The 20,739-nt window shown below is 40.6% G+C and overlaps 1 protein-coding gene across 39 annotated transcripts in view; it reads right to left on the reverse strand.

Moving 5' to 3' along the window:
• Positions 1-20,739, reverse strand: part of SVIL (supervillin) — a 208,705-nt gene that overhangs the window by 134,901 nt on the left and 53,065 nt on the right. For 27 of the 39 annotated variants that reach the window (XM_065586854.1, XM_065586847.1, XM_065586839.1 and 24 more), the window contains one exon: positions 15,512-15,612. Coding sequence is in view for 12 of the 39 variants with exons in the window: in XM_042858357.2 (XP_042714291.2) it covers positions 2,048-2,109 (62 nt within the window). In the remaining 27 variants the exon portion in view is untranslated. Of the gene's footprint in view, positions 1-2,047; positions 2,185-15,511; positions 15,613-20,739 lie in introns of those variants that run through there. The other 12 variants (XM_065586850.1, XM_065586848.1, XM_065586843.1 and 9 more) reach the window with 6 other exon arrangements.

Genomic DNA, 20,739 nt, shown 5'->3' on the forward strand with positions numbered 1-20,739 from the left:
TAACTGCACTACTGAAGCACAGTGACGCCTGGAAAAGTGTAAAATAGTGACATTGTCCTGAGGAAAATTTAAGAGCGAGGACTTAAAAATAATGGTGCCCGAACAGCATTTCATTTTAAGTTACTCATCATCACAGGGAAAGAACATGCCAATTAAAGTAAATTTTCTTAAACTGAAAGTATAAAATTAGATGTAATCTTTAAGATTAAATTATATGCTTCCACATTTTCGCTCAGGTTCATCCTTACAAAGGAAACAAACAAGCCCACAACTGCTTCCATAAAGCCTACAAACTTCAGTGCTTGGAAGAAGGATAGTCTTGCAGAAGACCCTGGATTAGGTCTTGAGAGAGCTATGTTTAAGTCCCAGCTCTGAGAGAGCCTCTCTCTCTGCAACCTCAGACAGGTCACTTAGCCTGTGACCCAGTTCCTCTTCTGGAAAATGGGAATACTACTCCCCGTTACCATGAGTTTGCACAGCGCTTCGCATAATGAGGACCTGAATTTTGGTTGGGACCTCTAGGTGCTGCTGTAATGAAAATGAAGCAATGTTTGAAAATCCCCAAAACCTAGAAGGAAAATCATGGATAAACCTACCAGTTAGCTTTGTGTTGCATTTCATCACCTTCCTCATTCTGCACATTGTCAACTTGCACAGTGGCAAGGTCCTGGTTTCAACCTTGTCTGCAAAGGGCTTAGCACGCTGTGAGCACCACATCTGAGTCACTGGTTTTAATCGTAACCAGGTTACTAGTTTCAAAATAGTTTCAGGAAAACGCTGGTGACTTAAGTAAAGGTGTTTGTAATCTTTGCTCAGTTTCTGGTGAAGAAATGTCCATCAACAAATCACCTCAGCTGGCCTGCTTTTGAAGTCTGATCAGAAAGGCCAAGAACTGAAAGAGGGCATGAAAACAGCTTTTTCCTCAAGCCCTAGAGAATAAATATTAATCCAAATGGAGCCAGATGCACATTACTGGAGAAAGGCACTGGGCTGACAAGTATTCAGAACTTTGTCTTACCCATTTTGTTTTTCCGTTTGAACATTATTCTAAAAAGTAATTTATTTGTAAATAAAACGATTTCTAAGATCTGTAGCCTCCCCTTTCCCACCACAACTGAGTATACTGTGACTGGTAACAGAAGGGATTCAAAATAATTCTTACATTACTATACTCATTAAATTGGAGTAAATAATCTGCTTGTGATGGGAATCAGACAGAAAGCAGCAACAAACAATTTATTCACAGGTACAGCAGAAGTTCTGGGAATTGGTGCTCTCTCCATATCCATTTAAATCCTGGCTCTCTTATCTGAAGACTTCTAAAAATGACTGACCCTTATGACACAGACACCACTCCCATGAATAAGAAACTGGACTGAGATTACCAATTCATTTCACACAAACCACTACACAGCCAAACAGTAAGTTTATTGTCACTACCAACACAGGTGGTTCCCACCCTCCTGAACTGTTCCTTTTTAAAAAAACAACAACGTTAAGATCCTATTTTCACACAAGCTGCCTTAGTAGTACAAATCACGGGAAGAGGTTCTGAATCTTGTAAAAGTGCTCCGACCCCATCACACACAGTACAAGTTTTGTAGGGTCCCAAAGACCCTGAGGAGTTACAGCTAACAAATTTTAGCGTCTCCATTAGTTTTTGCTTACTGTCATAGGTTTCCTTCCATGATACCTCATAGTATAGATGTGATTCAGCCTACACCTTTCATGGACAGTTATCTTGGCTTCTCTAGAAGTGAGACACTGGGGCTGTAATTCAGACCCATGATGACTGTCCCTTTAATGAAGTCAGAAGGGCTCATATTAACATGCTCATTGTGGTATCATGGACTCATATTTCCAGAGAGGATCCACGTTTCAATGCGTAACAGTCATGGAATAATTATAGTATAATACACACACTATGCCAAGTTTATTGCAGGCTTTGTAAGAAACTGCATTACTTACAAAAAAGTTAGCTACTGGCTTTGCTCCTTCCTGTGAAAAGCTATGTTATACAGAGAAAGGCAAACTTAATGCAACTTACCAGCGTCCATTGTTAGAATCATGACCCCACTTCTGTGTCTCAGGAGCAGAAAGCCTTACCATCCAGTGTTATGTGAATAACTCAAAGGGACACAGCATGGCTTTGTTTCAGCTTTTATCTTCTGGCTCATACACTCCTCCTCCCTCTTGTGGGATAAAAGCACTGCCTGTACCCTCTGTCTAGCTATCCCTATTGGTCCATTCAAAATACCTCATTTATTTAGCATATTCATGTTTCTGTGCAAGCCTAAAATGACCCACATAGTTTTTGTCCAGCCTTGTTTTTCCTCCCTCCGGGAGAGGGAAAAGTTCACTCTTTCAGTGACTCAATAGTCCCAATTGGTTTCATTTTAATAGGGCCAAAATACTTTCCCCAGCACACTGCCTGAGAAACACACTGCCTGTATGCTGGTGAGAGGCAAAACAAAACACCACCCCCGCACGCTGCAGTAACCCCAAATTCTACCGTGCTTCTCATCCACAGGGTGAGTGGCTGACTGATCCACATAGTTTGGGGGCCCATCTCAAGAGCTACCATCCAATCCTGCTGCAGTGATATACCATGATGAGGCAGGATTTACCCTCTTAGGGTTTTTCTTCGCAGTGTAGACATACCTGTGACTGGCCAACCAACTCAGGCTCATGGGGCTTGAGCTACAGGACTGTTTCGTTGCTGTGTAGACTTCCGGGCTCCGGCTGGAACCTGAGCTATGGGACCCTCCCACCCTGCCCAAGCCCAAGCCGGCTGGCACAGGCTAGTTGCAGGGTTTTCTTTGCTGTGTAGACATACCCTTAGACAATTTGAAGGTTGTTAGGAAGTGATCTGACTGCATGAAAAGCACATGTGAATACCACCAAGAACTCTAAGGGCTGGGAGACTACTTGTTCCTCACGGGGGGGATATAAAAGTAGCAACTGGTTTCGTGGCTCCTACAATGTATGGTCTGTGTGAAATACTCAGAGGTTTTAAACCCATTTAAGAAACAACATTCCAGCTAAGCATGGGGAAGGGGAAATACACAAACCACAACAAAAAACGTCATGGAATTTCCATTTGATAGGGAGATTCTCAATTACAATGGAGTTGAAGGAAGGCCCTAAAAAAAAATAAAGGTTGCTTTTGTATCGTGAAATCCTTAAGATCTCAAGTTTGACTTTGGAAGTTAAGGTCGTCTCTCTTATAGCTTGAATGGTCAACAGAATTTATGTCTATACACGTGCTTCAAACACCGAGTGAATGAAATGCCTCTGTTCCTTATCGGTCTTCTGATAAGTACCAGCTAAGCATCACTTTTTCTAAATTAAGAGTGTATACTTGCTAAGCTGTAACCTCAGCACACTAGTTATGTTAGGACTCATAACTCAGTGATAAAGCCACAAGTATATTTTGAAATTATTTCCTATCCAAGCAAAGAGTTCTCCCTTCTTTTTAAGGATGTGAACAGCATGTTATAAACACTGAATTTAAGACTATCCAAACAAATTGGAACCCACAATTAGGAGGATTAGCATAAGCAACATTGCTGAATCACCATCCCTCATATATTTTTTGCATCTACTCTGGCTTTAAGTGGCATTGGGCCAGGATACAGGCTCTGATTCAGTCTGTTAACCACATTGGAAAAATAATACATGCAGAAGGAAGACAACTTATTCCTGGCATCCAGAGTTACAATAATAGGACACCAAAACAAGAGTTTGGGAAGAAATATAAACTCTCATGCTTCAAAACATAAGCTAACCCTTAATTAATGGGAGCAAGGAAGAAACTTTCCATGTCAGAAAGTTATTCCCTAACTGCCTACTCCACCATTCCATGCATTTTTCTTTGAAGTATCTGGTACTTAGTCCCTATCTGATATAAGACACAGGTCTAAATGGGCCACTGGTATCATCCCATACTGCAGTTCCTAGAATACAGAAGATGAGCCTCTCTATCACCCAAAAGTCTGTCATCTCAGGTGACACAATTCAGTCCCCAGTCTTACAATTGGCAGGAACAGTCATTTCCACTTTTAGAAGAAAATTTGGAACTTGTCTGCCCTTAAAGCTTCCCAAGCATTTAAACCTGCTTTAATCACATTTCTGAAACTAAAGCATCAAATATTTGTTCTGGGGAATGCAGATAGAACCTGGTTTGGCAAGTCAGTGTATAGCAACTACTGCAATCTAATCACAGAGTGGCAAAAGCACAAATCATTTCAACATTAAAGAAAGATAAATGGATACAAATGTGGTAGTACTTCTCAACCTGTGCACATGTTAAACACAGTTTAAATGGTTCTCAGAAAGGAGTTGACTCCAAACTAATAAAGATGAAGTAGGAACAGTTTGATTGGTATCAATGGAAATGAGAAAATAAAAGTAGCCCTATAGGCATGTAGAGCCAGAGTATGTTTCTAGCTTACCTAAATTAGATTTAGTGATGATGTTCAACCTCTGACATTAACAGCGTAAATGCTATTGCACTGTATCAAAACATGGGACTTATAAAAATTAGGTATCACTGGTGTTTCAGTTATAACCCAGCGAGGAGAAGTGAAAATTTCACTAGGTCACAAATTGCACTATGGCTGAACTTTTATAAAAGAGAAGGATTAGAGGATGCCAAGTGTAGTTATTTATTTGATTTCATGAAGCTACACCAAATGGACATTTTGCAGCCCTACCAAGATGACAGCCAGGAAGTAAAAGAATTAAGATTTGCACATGGAGCCTTCACTCTGCTCCCTTTTGTGTATGCCTCATGATACAATCCACCTGCCTGGTCACATGCTATTTCACACATCTGTATCAGACAATTTACTGCCTTTGATACAAGACAATTTTTGTTGCTGCTGCTGCTACTGTTTTCATTGGTGTTATGGTCCGGAATATACACTGATTTAGACTTTTCAAGTAAGTCCTCCCTTAGGTATGTATTTTAACAGTTAGCCGCTAATAGAGTTTCTGTGACAGTTTGGGAGGATTTTTAAAAATTTCTTTCTTCCTTTTTCTCTGGGAATAGGTAGTGAGAAGAGAAGACAAGGATGGCTCCTGAGGCACCACTAGCAAGGACCCAAGCAGGAGAGGAGACAGAAGATGGTTGGATGTGGAAGCTGCACGAAGTGCCACATCCTTGAGTGGGTATCTAACGGAAGCCCCTACGCATGAAATGTTGCCTGATATAGCTCACGGCAGAGATGATCCAAAGATAAAGATAAGCAGCCGGAGACTAATGACACCAGATCAACAAAAGAACCTGGAGGGAAAACTGCAAGAAGAGGAGGGTGATCCATGGTAGAATGTGACCACCAGACAAAGCAGAGGAAGAGATTGTCTAATATAGGTGAAAAAAAATTGAGTTACAGGTTTGGTGCATTGGAAAAAGAAGAGGAGGAACAGGCAGATGGAGGGGTAGGACAGGGGAGAAAAGAAGGAAAACCAGTCCCTACAGAAGAGACAACGGAGATGGCTAGGGACCGATTCTAAGTAAAAATGAGGATAATCCTGGCCGCTGCTTCCCACCACTCCCATTGGCCGGGAACGGCGAAAAGCAGCCACTGGGAGCTACAGGGGGCCGTGCCAGCAGACTGTCAATGTAAACAAAATGTCTTGCGGCCCGCCAGTGGATTACCCTGATGGACTGTGTGCCCAAGGTTGCTGACCCCTGATCTAACCTCAATAGTCAGACTTTGGAACAAAATTATGAAAGAAAGAATAATTAAATCCATAGAGAAAACAGAAGAAGGGATATAATTCAACATGGGTTTACCAAATTGTGCCAGATAATTTTATTTCCTTCTTTAAGCAAATAACTGACTTTAGTGAAGAGAAATGCAGTAGAACTAATATACAGACTTCAACATAATACCACATGGGAAATTATTGGTTAAATTAGGGAAGATGGGTATCAGTATAAGCACTGTAAAGTGAACAAGGAACTGGCTAAAGGGGAGAATGTAACAGGCTGTGTGAAGGTGAATTATCAGACTGGAGGGAGGTTACTAGTGGAGTTCCTCAAGGATCAGTCTTGGGACTAATCTTTAATATTTTTATTAAATGACCTTAGCACATAAGTAGGAGTGTGCTAATTAAATCTGTTGATGATACAAAGTTGAGAGGCAATGTCAATACAGAGGAAAATCGATATATTATACAGGAAGATCTGGATGACCTTAAAGACTGGAAAAAGAAGAACAGGAGGACTTGTGGCACCTTAGAGACTAACAAATTTATTAGAGCATAAGCTTTCGTGGACTATAGCCCACTTCTTCGGATGCAATGCGGTTCTGGCGGAACCCAACTGAGAGTGCCAACTCAGGACAAATTGCTCGAATAGGGCAGTTACAGCCCAAGGCTGGGGTTTTTTCCACCTCTAAGGCAAACCAAACCAGCCAGACTAAGAGGACTTCAGTCTCACCCCACTGGCTAACTGCAAGTCTCACAAGCAATCTCCTTAGACACTCCAGTTTCCCAGTATTACCACCAGTACCACTCGTTATGGGGACAAATGGTTATGAAAACCAATACCCCAGTAAAAGAAAAAGGTTCTCCTGATCCCAAAGGACCAAGCCCCAGACCCAGGTCGATATACAAATCAGATCTTACCCACAAATCACGCTGTTGCCAATCCTTTAGAATCTAAAATCTAAAGGTTTATTCATAAAAGGAAAAAGATAGAGATGAGAGTTAGAATTGGTTAAATGGAATCAATTACATACAGTAATGGCAAAGTTCTTGGTTCAGGCTTGCAGCAGCGATGGAATAAACTGCAGGTTCAAATCAAGTCTCTGGAATACATCCCCAGCTGGGATGGGTCCTCAGTCCTTTGTTCAAAGCTTCAGCTTGTAGCAAAGTTCCTCCAGAGGTATGAAGCAGGATTGAAGACCAGATGGAGAGGAGGCATCAGCCTTATGTAGTCTTTTCCAGGTGTAAGCACACCTCTTTGTTCTTACTGTGGAAAATTACAGCAACATGGAGTCTGGAGTCACATGGGCCAGTCCCTGCATACTTTGCTGAGTTACAAGGCGTATCTGCCTTCTCTCAATGGGTCCATTGTATAGCTGATGGTCCTTAATGGGCCATCAAGCAGGCTAGGCAGAGCTAACACCAGTTTGTCTGGGATGTCAACCAGAAGCATAGCATAAGTTTGAAATACAGACAGTATAGAGCCGATATTCATAACTTCAACTACAAAAGTGATACACACATATAGACAGCATAATCATAACCAGCCAACCATAACCTTGTTTTAGACACCCCATTTGACCCCCTTTATACAAGATTTGCGTGCCACTACAGGACCTTGGTTGCAACAATGATCTATATGGTCCCAGATTATATCAATAACGTCACACCCCCAACGCAAAATTGATGCAGGAAGGGATGACACAAACATCACTGACTGCATCCCAAGAGCTCCCCATCCTTGGGTTTATCTCACTGTGGCTAGTATCGGGGTTAGGCACTATGGCTTAGCTGGCTAAAGAACAACCGAAATGGTTTATCAAAATTGTGTTCAACAACATGATTGAACCTCTTTACAAACAAGGTAAAACTTGGTTAGAACAATAGTGGATTGGATCTGCTCTTGCAGCATGGTTCCTGTATGTCTCATGTGACCTTGCCAAGAGCTAAAGAAAACAGCTACTTTATCCATACAAGCTCGGGCAAATGTTTGGAACCCAATTAACATCAAATAAATGCAGATATTAATGATGTTCATAGTACAGGAATCTTGGCATTTAGCCATGAAGGCAATATGGTAGTGTGCCTTAGTTTCCCTTCTCATACAGTACATTAGGTCTGGAATGTCTTTTCTCCTGTGAAAAGTTCCAATACTGTTTACAGGCATCAACTGTGAAACATTAGTATAGCAAAGCCTTTTAACATAAAGTGTGTTTTCATGTATTCCTTTTAACATGTTCAAGGGATTTTCCAACAGATTAGGAACATTGTACATTCTTACAGTTCTTGGTAATAGCAACACATCAGTTACAAAATTACCATTAGCATTAACAACAAATCCATTGCAAGTGTCCATCTACAATCATGGTTGTCATGCCACACCTTTGGCTCAATACCATTGGAGTTTGGGCATTTTAGGGTTAACCTGTGGCTTTCCTTTGCAAAATTCAGTTTTCTCTTTCCTCCTTGTCCTGCAGGATCACACCCTGATTTTTCTTGCTTAACAGAATTTACTGGCTGATGGGGTGGGCTCTCTGTGCTAACAGCTATTAGCAAGTCCTTCCCCTCCCAGCCAGACAAGTAATTTGCATTACCACAGACAGAAGCCAGTCCACCAGTTTTCATATCCTTAACTGTTATCATTTCCAAGGCTGGACTCTGTCTTAAAGAGATACCACACAAATCCAAAGAGTCTGAGGGTGAGAGTTTGCTTGCTCTCCCCTGCATCCTCAAGCATTTAGCCATAAAACTGTTCTGCTTTGAAACACCAGTAACCAACTCTGTCCTCAGACCCTGAAGCACAGACTGCTCACTTAAAGAATTAGAATGGAGACATTCCTGTTCCAACACCATTGTCTTCCCAACAAGCTGGCCACACACAGCCACTGGGTTATAGGGCTGCTCAACTTTCTTAACAGCTCTTACTCCATCTGAGACCTTCTCAAAGCTACCCACACTGGATCTTTCGAAAGGAAAGTCAGTGGATCCATTCACAACAGAGAATTTCTGGCTGTTAGGAACTGAAACTTCCTTGATTAAATTACTCTCACACCCTTCATTTGCAGGGAACTGCTTGCACCAATTACCATGAGGATTCCTTTCCCCAGGAGCTTTTTTAAGCAGCAAATCACCCCTCACAGAAATTCTGCCCTTACCCTCTTCACCTAGGGCTTGCTCTAAAGGAACACTTTCCTGAGCAACAACAGACTTTTTCTGGGTCTTACTTACATCCAGGATCTCCTTTGGCCCATCAGGCAGATTTCTACACAATCCCCTTTCAGGCAAACCCATAGACTTCCTAGATGAAAGGTTAGAAACATTTTCCTTTCCTTTGCCACACACAAGTTTAGGAATCCTTTCCTTCTTGCTACAAGTTTCCACACCATCAGTAGGTAACACAACCAAATCACCTGCATGCTCTCCGTGTGCCCCGGCTAGGGTATTACCCTGATTAGACAGTGTTGCTACACCCTTTACCAACCACACACTAGCAATAGGCAAAATACAAGCACCAGAATTGTCTGGTCTCTGGGATTTTGCTAAGACACTAACTGGATGCAACTTAGTTACAGTGCCATTCTCCCCAGCAGACACAGACTTAGGACCATTCCCTTCCTGGGCTTTAGTTGAATTCAGAACCAACTTTGAGACAACTGCACTAACCTCAACCATCACAGGCCGAAAGGCACCTTCTGTCTGCTCCACAGACAAAGAAGAAGAGCTGGAGACACCTTTTTTACCAGACACATAGCTCGGGATTTCATTTCCCTTGTCCCAGCACACAGGGCTGTTCACAGACAACTGCTTGGAGACTGAGGTAGCTTCCTCCATAGGCAAGTCAATACCCCTGACAGACACAGGCACATTTCCTTCACTGTCACTATTCTCCACACAGGAAACAGGTAAGGTATAGGGACATTCATCTTCCACTATCCCTGCCTTCCCAAACTGCTGACTAGACAAAGCCATCAGCTCACAAGGCTGCCCAGGCTCCTCCAAACTTTTCCTGCCTTCCTCTCCTTTGTCCCAGCACACAGGGCTGATTACAGACAAAGACTGGGAGAGTGGGGCAGCTTCCTTACCAGGCACCTTGCCACTCCCAGCCGATAAACTGCTCTTCTTACTACACTGAGCCACTGCCAGCAAATCACAGTTACCCTTTTCAGATTCACTTTTACAAGCTGTACTAGCCACCAAAGCATCACCCATCAAAAATCCACCCTTTCCTTCCTCAGTTAGGGCTTCCACCTGACCATCCTCTTTAGTCTGCTCCAGAGAAACATTTTCCTGCCCAATAAGATTTTGCTGCTCTTGATTTAACTCCAGATTCACTTCTGAGACACTAGACTGACATTCAGAAACTTCATTTACAGAAGTGGGCTATAGTCCACGAAAGCTTATGCTCTAATAAATTTGTTAGTCTCTAAGGTGCCACAAGTCCTCCTGTTCTTCTTTTTGCGGATACAGACTAACACGGCTGCTACTCTGAAACCTTAAAGACTGGAGTAACAGAAATGGGATGAAATTCAACAGTACAAAATGCAAAGTCATGCACATAGGGTCTCATAATAAGAATTTCTGCTACAAGCTGGGGGGTCATCAGTTGGAACAGAGGAAGAGAGAGAGCTGGGTGTATGGGTTAATCACAGGATGATTACAAGCCACTACTGTGCTGTGGCTGTGAAAAAAAGCAAATGCGATCTAGGATGTAACTGGTGAAACATTTCCAGTAGAGATACAGTGACATTAATCCTATTGTAAAAGGCACTGTTAAGCCCTCAACTGGAATACTGTGTACAATTCTGGTCACTCGTGGTCAATTCCCAATAGGAGTTGGGGGTGGGAGGGAAGACAAACAACTTAATTAGCTTTGAGAGAGAGCTGGACAAATTTATGATTACATGATGGAGTTGCCCATGATATTAGGGGGCAGTTCTCAGCAGCCCTGGAGTTCTCCTTCCAGTTTATGTCTTATGTTCCTAAAGCTCATCTTTCATGGCTTCAGCCAATCACCTGCAGGGGTCAGGAAGGGATTTCCCTCCGTATGTATTCTGTGTGGGGTTTTCTTTGGTCTTCTTTCGCTGAAGCATCAGAAATAGCCACAGCTGGAGATGGGACCCTGGACGGGGTGGGCTAGTGATCTGAGGTGGCATCGAGCATTCACGCTCTCTCATACTTAGTTGGCTGGTGCTTGCTCAGAGGCTCAGGGTCTGACCGATCACCACATGTGGAGTCAGGAAACAATTCCCCCCCCAACTCAGATTGGCTGATACCATTGGGGTTTTTCCATCTTCCTCTGGAGTGTGTGGGTGCAGCTCACTTGCTAGAATTATCTGCATATCTCTCTCAATCAATCCTCTGACACTGTTGGAGGCCTCAGGCATTGGTGAACCTTGGTCCCTCATATTTTCTGCCTGTGGCACATAATTGTTTAGTCTCCTGTGGACTGTAATATTTTGGTCTAATTTCGGTTATTGGTTTTAGAGTGCATGTGTTGGCAGCCTGTAATATACAGGAGATCAGAATAGATGATGGTGGTCCCTTCTGGCCTTAAATTTGATGACTAATAAATTTAGTCAGTATTCAGGTACCATAGTCCACACCCCACAAAACCAGCAGCACAGCCTTCCTCAAGTCCAATTCAATGGATGTGGATAAAGCTGAGCTACAAAATTAAGTGGCCTACAGAGGCCAGCAATTTTTTAAATTATTCTCTGTTCTACTACTCTATAGTGTGTAGTGTGTAATATATAGTGTATAACTCTCTCTATATAAACTCTATAGTGTGTAATATAAAAATACACAGCAATTGTATCAAAATGTTTTATCACATTGAGAATTACACCTTGCTTCAAATCATTATATGGTATGCATATCTCCAATGTTGTGAAAAACTAAATTAATATGCCTGAGAAGTTGTTCACTTTGTGTAATTAGACTAGTTTGGATTAGGGCTGTCAATTAATCGCAGGTAACTCATGTAATTAACTAAAAAATAATCACGATTAATAACAATTGTAATTGTACTGTTAAACAACAGAATACCAATTGAAATTTATTAAATATTTTTGGGTGTTTTTCTACATTTTTCAAATATATTGATTTCTATTACAACACAGAATACAAAGGGTACACTGCTCACTTTATATTATTTTTATTACAAATGTTTACAATGTAAAAATGATAAAAAATAGTATTTTTCAATTCACCTCATACTGTAGTGCATTCTCTTTCAAAGTGCAATTTACAAATGTAGATTTTTTTGTTACATAACTGCACTCAAAAACAAAACAATGTAAAATTTTAGAGCCTACAAGTCCACTCAGTCCTACTTCTTGTTCAGCCAATCACTAAGACAAACAACTTTGTTTACATTTACGGGAGAGAATGCTGCCCACTTCTTATTTACAATGTCACCTGAAAGTGAGAAGTGTTCACATGGCACTTTTGTAGCCAGCATTGCAAGGTATTTATGTGCCAGACATGCTAAACATTTGTATGCCCCTTCATGCTTCAGCCACCATTCCAAAGGACATGCTTCCATGCTGATGATACTCATTTAAAAAAAATAATGCATTAATTAAATTTGTGAGTGAACTCCTTGGGGTGAATTGTATGTCCCCTGCTCTGTTTTATCCACATTCTGCCATAAATTTCAGTCTTGGATGACGACCCAGCACATGTGGTTTGTTTTAAGAACACTTTCACTGTAGATTTGACAAAATGCAAAGAAGTTACCAATGTGAAATTTCTAAAGATACAACACTCGACCTGGGGTTTAAGAATCTGAAGTGCCTTCCAAAATCAGAGGGCCGAGATGTGGAGCATGCTTTCAGAAGTCTAAAAAGACCAACACTCTGATGCGGAAACTACAGAACCCAAACCACCAAAAAAGAAAATCAACCGTCTGCTGGTGGCATCTGACTCAGATGATGAAAATGAACATGCATCGGTCCGCTCTGCTTTGGATCATTATTGAGGAGAACCCATTTTCAGCATTTATACATGTCCTCTGGTGATTGAAGCATGAAGGGACATATGAATCTTTAGCACATCTGGCACGTAAATATCTTGTGACGCCGACTACAACAGTACCACGCGAACGCCTGTTCTCACTTTCAAGTGACATTGTAAACAAGAAGCGGGCAGCAACCTCTGGCATGCGGCTCACCAGGGTAAGCACCCTGGCGGGCCGGGCCAGTTTGTTTACCTGCTGTGTCAGCAGGTTTGGCCAATCGCGGCTCCCACTGGCCACGATTCGCTGCTCCAGGCCAATGGGGGCTGCGGGAAGCAGCGCGGGTTAGGGATGTGCTGGCCGCGGCTTCCTGCCGTCCCCATTGGCCTGGAGCGGCGAACCGCGGCCAGTGGGAGCCGCGATCGCCCAAACCTGCCGACACAGCAGGTAAACTGGCCCGGCCCGCCAGGGTGCTTACCCTGGCGAGCCGAATGCCAGAGGTTGCTGACCCCTGACGTAAAACTTTCAACAGGTTGCCGACCCGTTTTACATTGTTTTGTTTTTGAAAGCAATTATTTTTGTACACAATTTTATATTTGTAAGTTCAACTTTCATGATAAAGAGATTGCACTATAGTACTTGTATGAGGTATTTTTTACAGTGCAAATATTTGTAATAAAAAATAAATATAAGCACTGTACACTTTGTTTTCTGTGTTGTAATTTAAATCAATATATTTGAAAATGTAGAAAACATCCAAAATAATTTAAATAAATGGTATTCTATTATTAACAGCATGATCAATCATGATTAATTTTTTTAATCACTTGACAGCCCTAGTTAAGATTATACACGCAACCTTACCTTTGTCATTTATTGACTTGACTGCTTAGTTGTGCAGCCTTAATATTCATGGTTTGTTTGTTTTTTTAAAGAAGTTAAGTTTCATTCAATGAATAAAGTTTTAAAATGAGTCATAACAGTTAAATTGAATCCAGTTTTCACAACAGTAGTGAAGAGACCTTGCTCAATGAATCCATGCCAATTTTCACTTTTCTATCCCAAGTCCTTTTGGCTCTTCAGGCTCTTAAGAGGGAAAAAAACACACACACACACACACACACACCCCATCTCTCTCCCACCGCACCCCCCACCAAACTCTTTGTCCTGAAGAACAAGTGAATAATTTTTACTTAAACTTTCCAAGCCCAGGGAATCTGAGCTTGAAGAGTAAAAGTTAAGGAAAGTTATAAGCAACTGAAAACAAAGGATGCAAACTGAAATTCTTATATAATCCTCACCATTAGCAGTCACTGCCACTCTCATAACAGTAGTAACATTATAACCTCAGCAGACACAATCACTACACATGATGAAGGACAGTTTGGCCACAACTTCTCCAACATAGCTCAATAGTAGGGTAGTTATACTACTAAAATACAGCTGGTTCACGGGAAGAGTATTTACCTACTACAAATCCATATTTTGCGGCCTGAAATAAGATGATCCTCTTGGACTTCAGTTTGAGTCAAGTTTATTTCTCCATTTGTAATAAATGTGAGCAGAAAGCCCAAGCAGAGAGACTGACCAAGTTTAAGAGATGAAATGGGAGAGAAACATTGGTCAAAAGTGCTACATTAGTTTTCTGGGTTAGCCAGAGTTCTAAACTGCTAAGATCAATAGAAGTAAGAAGCTTACACACAAGACAGTTTGAGATGCTCATAAGATAATATTGGTCAACAGCTCAACATTTTCACAGTGCTTTAGAAACAAAGAAATGTTTATTTGAATTCTGTTGGTGTGTCTGAACAGCTGTTAAATATGCAGTAAGATCTAATGCTATAAGCTAAGAAATGCATTTCTGTGACAGGAAAAGGAAAACAATGAATTAAATCAGTAGGGAGAAAGATTCTTTATAAGTGCTTAAGGATCATGAGGTTTGTTTCCAAACAATGACTGCATGGGAAACTATGGGCCTATTTGTAACGTTAGCTTTCAAAAGGGATTGATTCCTCTGTATAAAAAAGCAGGGCTAGCATGACAAGGATACTAAATGAAGCTAGCAAAGAAGTGTTTTGCTAGCTAAGTTCAGATAGTTGAACTTTGAGGTCTAGCAGTACAAATGTAAGTTGCATAGCAGCAGTCCACACAACACTTTGAGTAGTCACAAAACATACATTAGAACCATTATCAATTACACAAAAGAAGCCTAGAAAGTTATTTCAGTTACAGAAAATAAAGATACAAATTATGAGACTAGACAGAATGGGTCCAGGCACAACCATCTTGACACAGCTCAAAACTAAAAAAAAATCATACATCTAAGCTTCAAATATTCAAAAAGCCCATAAAATCAGAAGCATTCAAGGTTTTAAAAGGTGAAATAGATATCCATGTCTTTAGTTTTATTATCTGCTCTTCAACTAAAAAAAAAAAAGTGTACTTTTAGGAGATAACAGCTTCACAACATATAGGGTAGGTACAGCACCTGTGCTATTAAATATCTTTTATCCCAACATTTTCCTCGTTTTGCTGTTCTGTTCAATAAAATTGCTATGTGGAAAAGCATTTCTCCACTAAGAGGGGTCAGTATACATTTTCCCTAATATTTATCATCTCTCTAATCCCTTTGCCTCCCAGAGAGGCTACCATTGATTTTCATCCTCACCCTGTATTGTCAGCAATAGTAGTGGAATGTCCATGTCAGAGTTGAGGTAAACAGTGCCTCATTTTAAACACTCAGTCATGCACAAAGCAGCTGGGCAACCTCTCAAAGAGGGAAAGCAGTTACAAATGAAAGTCAAATTTTACAAATCCACAGTTTTTCTATACAGGGCTTACCTCAAATGCTAATCATTAGGCCATATGGCTTCACAAGTGGAACGGCGTCAAAATGTTCACTTCTCAAAACGGGATGGGCTTTGAGCTGTAGGCACTGCACCCTAGAGAAAACAAGAAGTATAGGTAAGACTATTGATGACTATACAGATTCAAGCAAGAGTCTCTACACCAGTAGTGGGCAACCTATGGTCTGTCAGGGTAATCCGCTGGTGGGCCACAAGAGAGTGCTAACATTGACTTCCACAGGCACGGCTGCCCACAGCTCTCAGTGGATTATCCTGACAGGCCGCAGGTTGCCCACCACTGCTTTACACTATTATTGGCGGGTTGAATCTGAGGAGAAATCCTCAATTTAACCTGGCTCTGATGATGAATAAATTCCAATACCAGAAAGCACCATTGTGATCATTTAGTCTAATCACTTGCATAACACAGGCCATAGAACTTCCCCAAATAATTCCTATAGCATATCTTTTAAAATCAAAGCTAGATGTTTTTCTAAAATTGTCAATGATGGAGAATCTACCAAACTGTTTCAATGGTTAATTACTCTCACTGTTAAAAATCTGTGCCATATTTCCTATATGAATTTGGATAGCTTCAACTTGCAGCCATTAGATTCTGTTACAGCTTTCTCTGTTAGATTGAAGAGCCCATTATTAAATATTTGTTCCCCATGTCGATACTTATAGACTAATCAAGCCATCCCGTAAGCTTCCCTTTGCTAAACTACATGGATCGAGCACATTCAATCTACAACTATAACTAAGGCATGTTTTCTAGTCCTCTTCTCTGAACCCTCTCCAATTTTTCAATGTTCTTCTTGAATTGTGGGCACCAGAACTGGACACGATATTCAAGAAGCGGTCACATCAGTACCAAATAGAGGTAAAATAGCCTCTACTCCTACTCAGGATGCCCGTTTATTCATCCAAGGATCGCATTAGCCCTTAGCTCCCAGTGTGACACTGTAGCCCAGTTCAGCTAATTATCTACAACAACCCCTAAATCTTTTGGGGAGTCATTGCTTTCCAGGGTAGAGTCCCCCATCCTGTAATTATGGCCTATGTTCTTTGTCCCCAGAATGTATACATTTAGACATATTAAAAGTGCATATTGTTTGCTTGCACCCAGTTTACCAAGTGAACCAGATTGCTCTGTATCAGCAACCTGTCCTCTTCATTATTTACCATTCCCTTAATTTGGGTATCATCAGCAATCTGTCAGTGATGATTTTGTGTTTTGTTCCAGGTATTGATAAAAATGTTAAATAATGTAAGGCCAAGAACAGACCCCTGCAGTACCGTACAGAGCATATGTTTCTCTAATGATGATTGCCTGTTTATAATTACATTTTGACACCTATCAATCCATTTAACATGTGCTATGTTAATTTTATGTTTGCAGTGTTGTTGTAGCCGTGTTGGTCCCATGATAGGAGAGAGAAAAAAAGTTCATCTCTTTCCCCAAAAGAAGTTGGCCCCATACAAGATATTATCTCACCCATCTTGTCTGACTCACGTTACACTTTATATTATTCTAGTTTTTTAATCAAAATGTCATGTCGTAACAAGTAAAACACCTTCCAGGAGTTTAAGCGTACGATGTCAGTGCTATCACATTTATATATAAAGTTAGATTCTGTCAAACTATTTTATATAAACCCATATTGATTGCCATTAATTATATTACCCTCCTTTAATTCTTTACTAATCAAGACAGGTCCATTATCTTGCTGACGACTGATGTCAGAGTGACAGGCCTATAATTACCCAAGTCATCCCATTTACCCTTTTTAAACACTGGCAAATTACTTTTCTTCCAGTCGTCTGGAACTTCACAGTGTTCCAACAGTTATTGAAAGATCAACATTAACGGTCCAGAAAGCTTCTCAGCCAGCAATTTTAAAACTATCGGATGCAAGTTCTCCGGACCTGCTGATTTAAAAATGTCTATCTTTAGTAGCATGCAGTGTAGTTGTAGCCATGTTGGTCTCAGGATATTAGAAAGACAAGGTGGGTGAGATAATATATTTTATTGGACCAACTTCTGTTGGTGAGAGAGACAAGCTTTCGAAGCACAGAAGAGCTGTGTTTGGCTCAAAAGCTCATCTCTCTCACCAACAGAAGTTGGTCCAATAAAGGATATTACCCCATCCACCTTGTCTCCCTAATATCTTTAGTAGCTGCTTTTTAACATCCTCCTGAGATATTGGTGGAATGGAGAGTGTGTCATGAGACTACATCATCTGTTTTTTCCCATTGCAGAAGTGTTCAATAAATATTTTTGTGTTTTCTGCATCATTATTGATAATTCTACCATTTCCAGCTGGTAATGAACCAATACTGTTATCAGGATTCTTTTTGTTCCTAATATACTTTAACCCCTTATTGTCCTTAACAATGTTGGCCATAAATTTCTCTTTGTGTCCCTTTGCTTCCCTTCCCAATTTTCTACAATTCCTAGCTTCTAATTTATATTCCCCTTTCTTCCATTTATTTTTATATTTATTTTATAGCTGCCTTCGCTCGCCTTCTAAATCAATGAGTCTTTTTAACCAATACAGCCTTCTTCCTTGATTGTGAGGGGACTTTTTGGGCATCTAGTAAATTATTATTCACATTTTCTGATTACATTCTTCCTCACAGCTGATGTGGCTTGTGACTGTTTTCAGTTTTGTGCAATTGGCTCCTTTAAAGCCCCAAGTAGTATATTTTACTGATTTGGACTTCATTCAGTTTGCACATTACAAAGGTGATCAAGTTATGATCATTTCTACCCAAGATACCATTAATTTTAGTTCTATGATCAGTTCTTTTTTGTCAGTCAAGACGAGGTCTAATATAGAATTCTCCAGTGTTGATTGAGTTAGAAAATTGTCATCTATAATGTTTAGAAATTCCAAGGATGTTTTAGTACTGGCAGCATGAAACGGCCAGCATATGTCACTCAAATTGAAGTCCCCTGTGATCATGCAGCTTCCCCCTCAGCCAAACATGGAATTGTGGAAGTGCTGTTATCTTTAAATTTTACCCGAGAAAGGTAAGAAATACTAAACACACATGAAGAAAAGTATGACCAAGTGTTAAAGTCTGACCTGCTTCCTTCTTTTTCAAATTTCCATTACTAAAATGTGACACTTGTGTACAGTTCATTAAAAAAATATGTTCCCAGTACATTTATCTGTAACTATCATTACTTTACTTATGATCCAAAAAAAACAAGGCTTTGGTTCACTAGATTTACCAGTTGAAACAGCTCTTGTTCTAACCTGGCAGGTGGAACAATTATACTTGGCAATTTTTGGCACAATTCTCTTTCACATTCTATTCCTAACTTCAAACCTCTGCCTTATAAGCGAGCAGATTTACCTTCACCACCACCAAACATTACTTAAGGTACAGTAGTCACTCCAGAGTTACTGGAGAATGAAATAGGTTTACTATGTCCAATCATGTTGGAGGCTTCCCTAATGGAGCAATTTATAAGTCAGGAGCAAGTTTTCTTATGTGCTCATTAGACTGAGCCCAGATGTATGGATTGACGTAGAATGCTAGAAAATTGCTATAAACAGAATCCCAAATGGGACCTCATTAATGTTTTGAATAGCACTGAATAGCCTGTCAGATGCTACGCCGAAGGCTCCACTTTGTAACTTACAAAGCATTGTAAAAACAATGGACAGACTGTACCTCTCATGCAAATCTCTGCAGAATGGAGATACGGCTGATGCCCAGCAAAATGTCATGGCTCTAGTGGAATAGGCTTTTACAAACCTGCCTCTCTTAGAAGACTCAAACACAAGAGGTAATCCAAATTACAGGATCATGTCTGACGCCTTGGGATCTGAATAAAGGTAGGGGGAGGGAAGCAAACTTCTCAAATTCATTAGAGCAGAATTTGCTCTTGCTGCATTTTTAGAAAGTAGGGGATGGCTGAAAGACAAGCAGACATTCCGCTTCACATGGAATAAGGAAGCAACTTTAGGAATGAGAACGAGGGGGCTGAGCTGATCACAAGGCTGTGGGGAGAAAGGGAAACCTACAGGAAGAAGTTATCTCCCTCCATTTTCACGGGCAAAGTGTTCGGCACTTGGAAATCTACTTTCCAAGAATCTGACAATCCACTCTGGCTAGATATTCATATGGCAGGACAGTGAGATATTTTGCAGAGTTTAATTAAAAGTCCAAGAAAGTGTGGCCTTTTAAACTACAGGCTCAATCCCAGATCCTGTTACTGGAAAACACTAAGTACCTAGAAGAAATCCTACTTAATCCTTTCTATAAACATTCCGGTTTCTCCAATAGATTTTAGATGGAAAAATTGGATTTCCACAGTGTTCAAGGCTGGACATTATCTATTTCCTCAGTTCCAGTTGGGCTACTTGCAAGAAGTTTTGAAGTAGGGGAAAAGCTAGTGAGACAGATGCAGCATCTAGTGAAAGCTACTAACTAAAACCACAACAAGCTTTAACTTTAAAGTCTTTTGATTGTGTGGAGGAGCTGGCAGTCTTCCCAGCACTGGACCAAGCACCTGACAGAACTGAGGACTGTCCTAGTTGAACATGTCTGTATCTCAGCAAACTTGCTTGCGTTCAGAAAGTCTGCCAGATGGTCTGCTTTTTGATCACTGCCTCTAACCAGGTTTGCCTTTATTTACTTCCTAAACTCTGGGTGCCAAGTTGCCTATTTCTTAAATTAAACAAAGTAAGACTCGTTGATTAGCAAGGTACTTCAGATTCATTTATATACACCCAACCACTGATGCAGTTGTTTGTTATTAGGACTGCCATGGGATACAATGAAATTCAATAACAGAACTAATTCTAAGAAAAAAAAAAAGAAGTGTCTTGTTAAAGAGGCAATTGCCCCTGTACAGCTGCTGATAGGAGACCAAAGACATTTGTGCAGTGATGCACTATTGCCTAGTCCAGCTCTTTCAAGGATAAGCCTTATTACATTCTGAAAATACTATAAAACCAAGTCATGGATTTCCTGACTTATTGGAACAACAACTGTTGTGGCTAGCAGATTACTGCTCTGCTTCCACAGCCACTGCTAAACACATTTTGGGGAGAAGAGAAAAGTTGAGCACAAGGAACAATATCTAGACAAGAGGTCAGTCCTATCTAAACTGGTGTTTCCCTTGCTACTGGCCAGAGATTTAAAACAAACAAACACACACTTCCATTCTTTTTAAAAATGGAATCCAGCACTACCTAAAATCAA

This window comes from Chrysemys picta, chromosome 2, assembly GCF_011386835.1.
Source record: "Chrysemys picta bellii isolate R12L10 chromosome 2, ASM1138683v2, whole genome shotgun sequence".
Lineage (NCBI taxonomy): Eukaryota > Metazoa > Chordata > Testudines > Emydidae > Chrysemys > Chrysemys picta.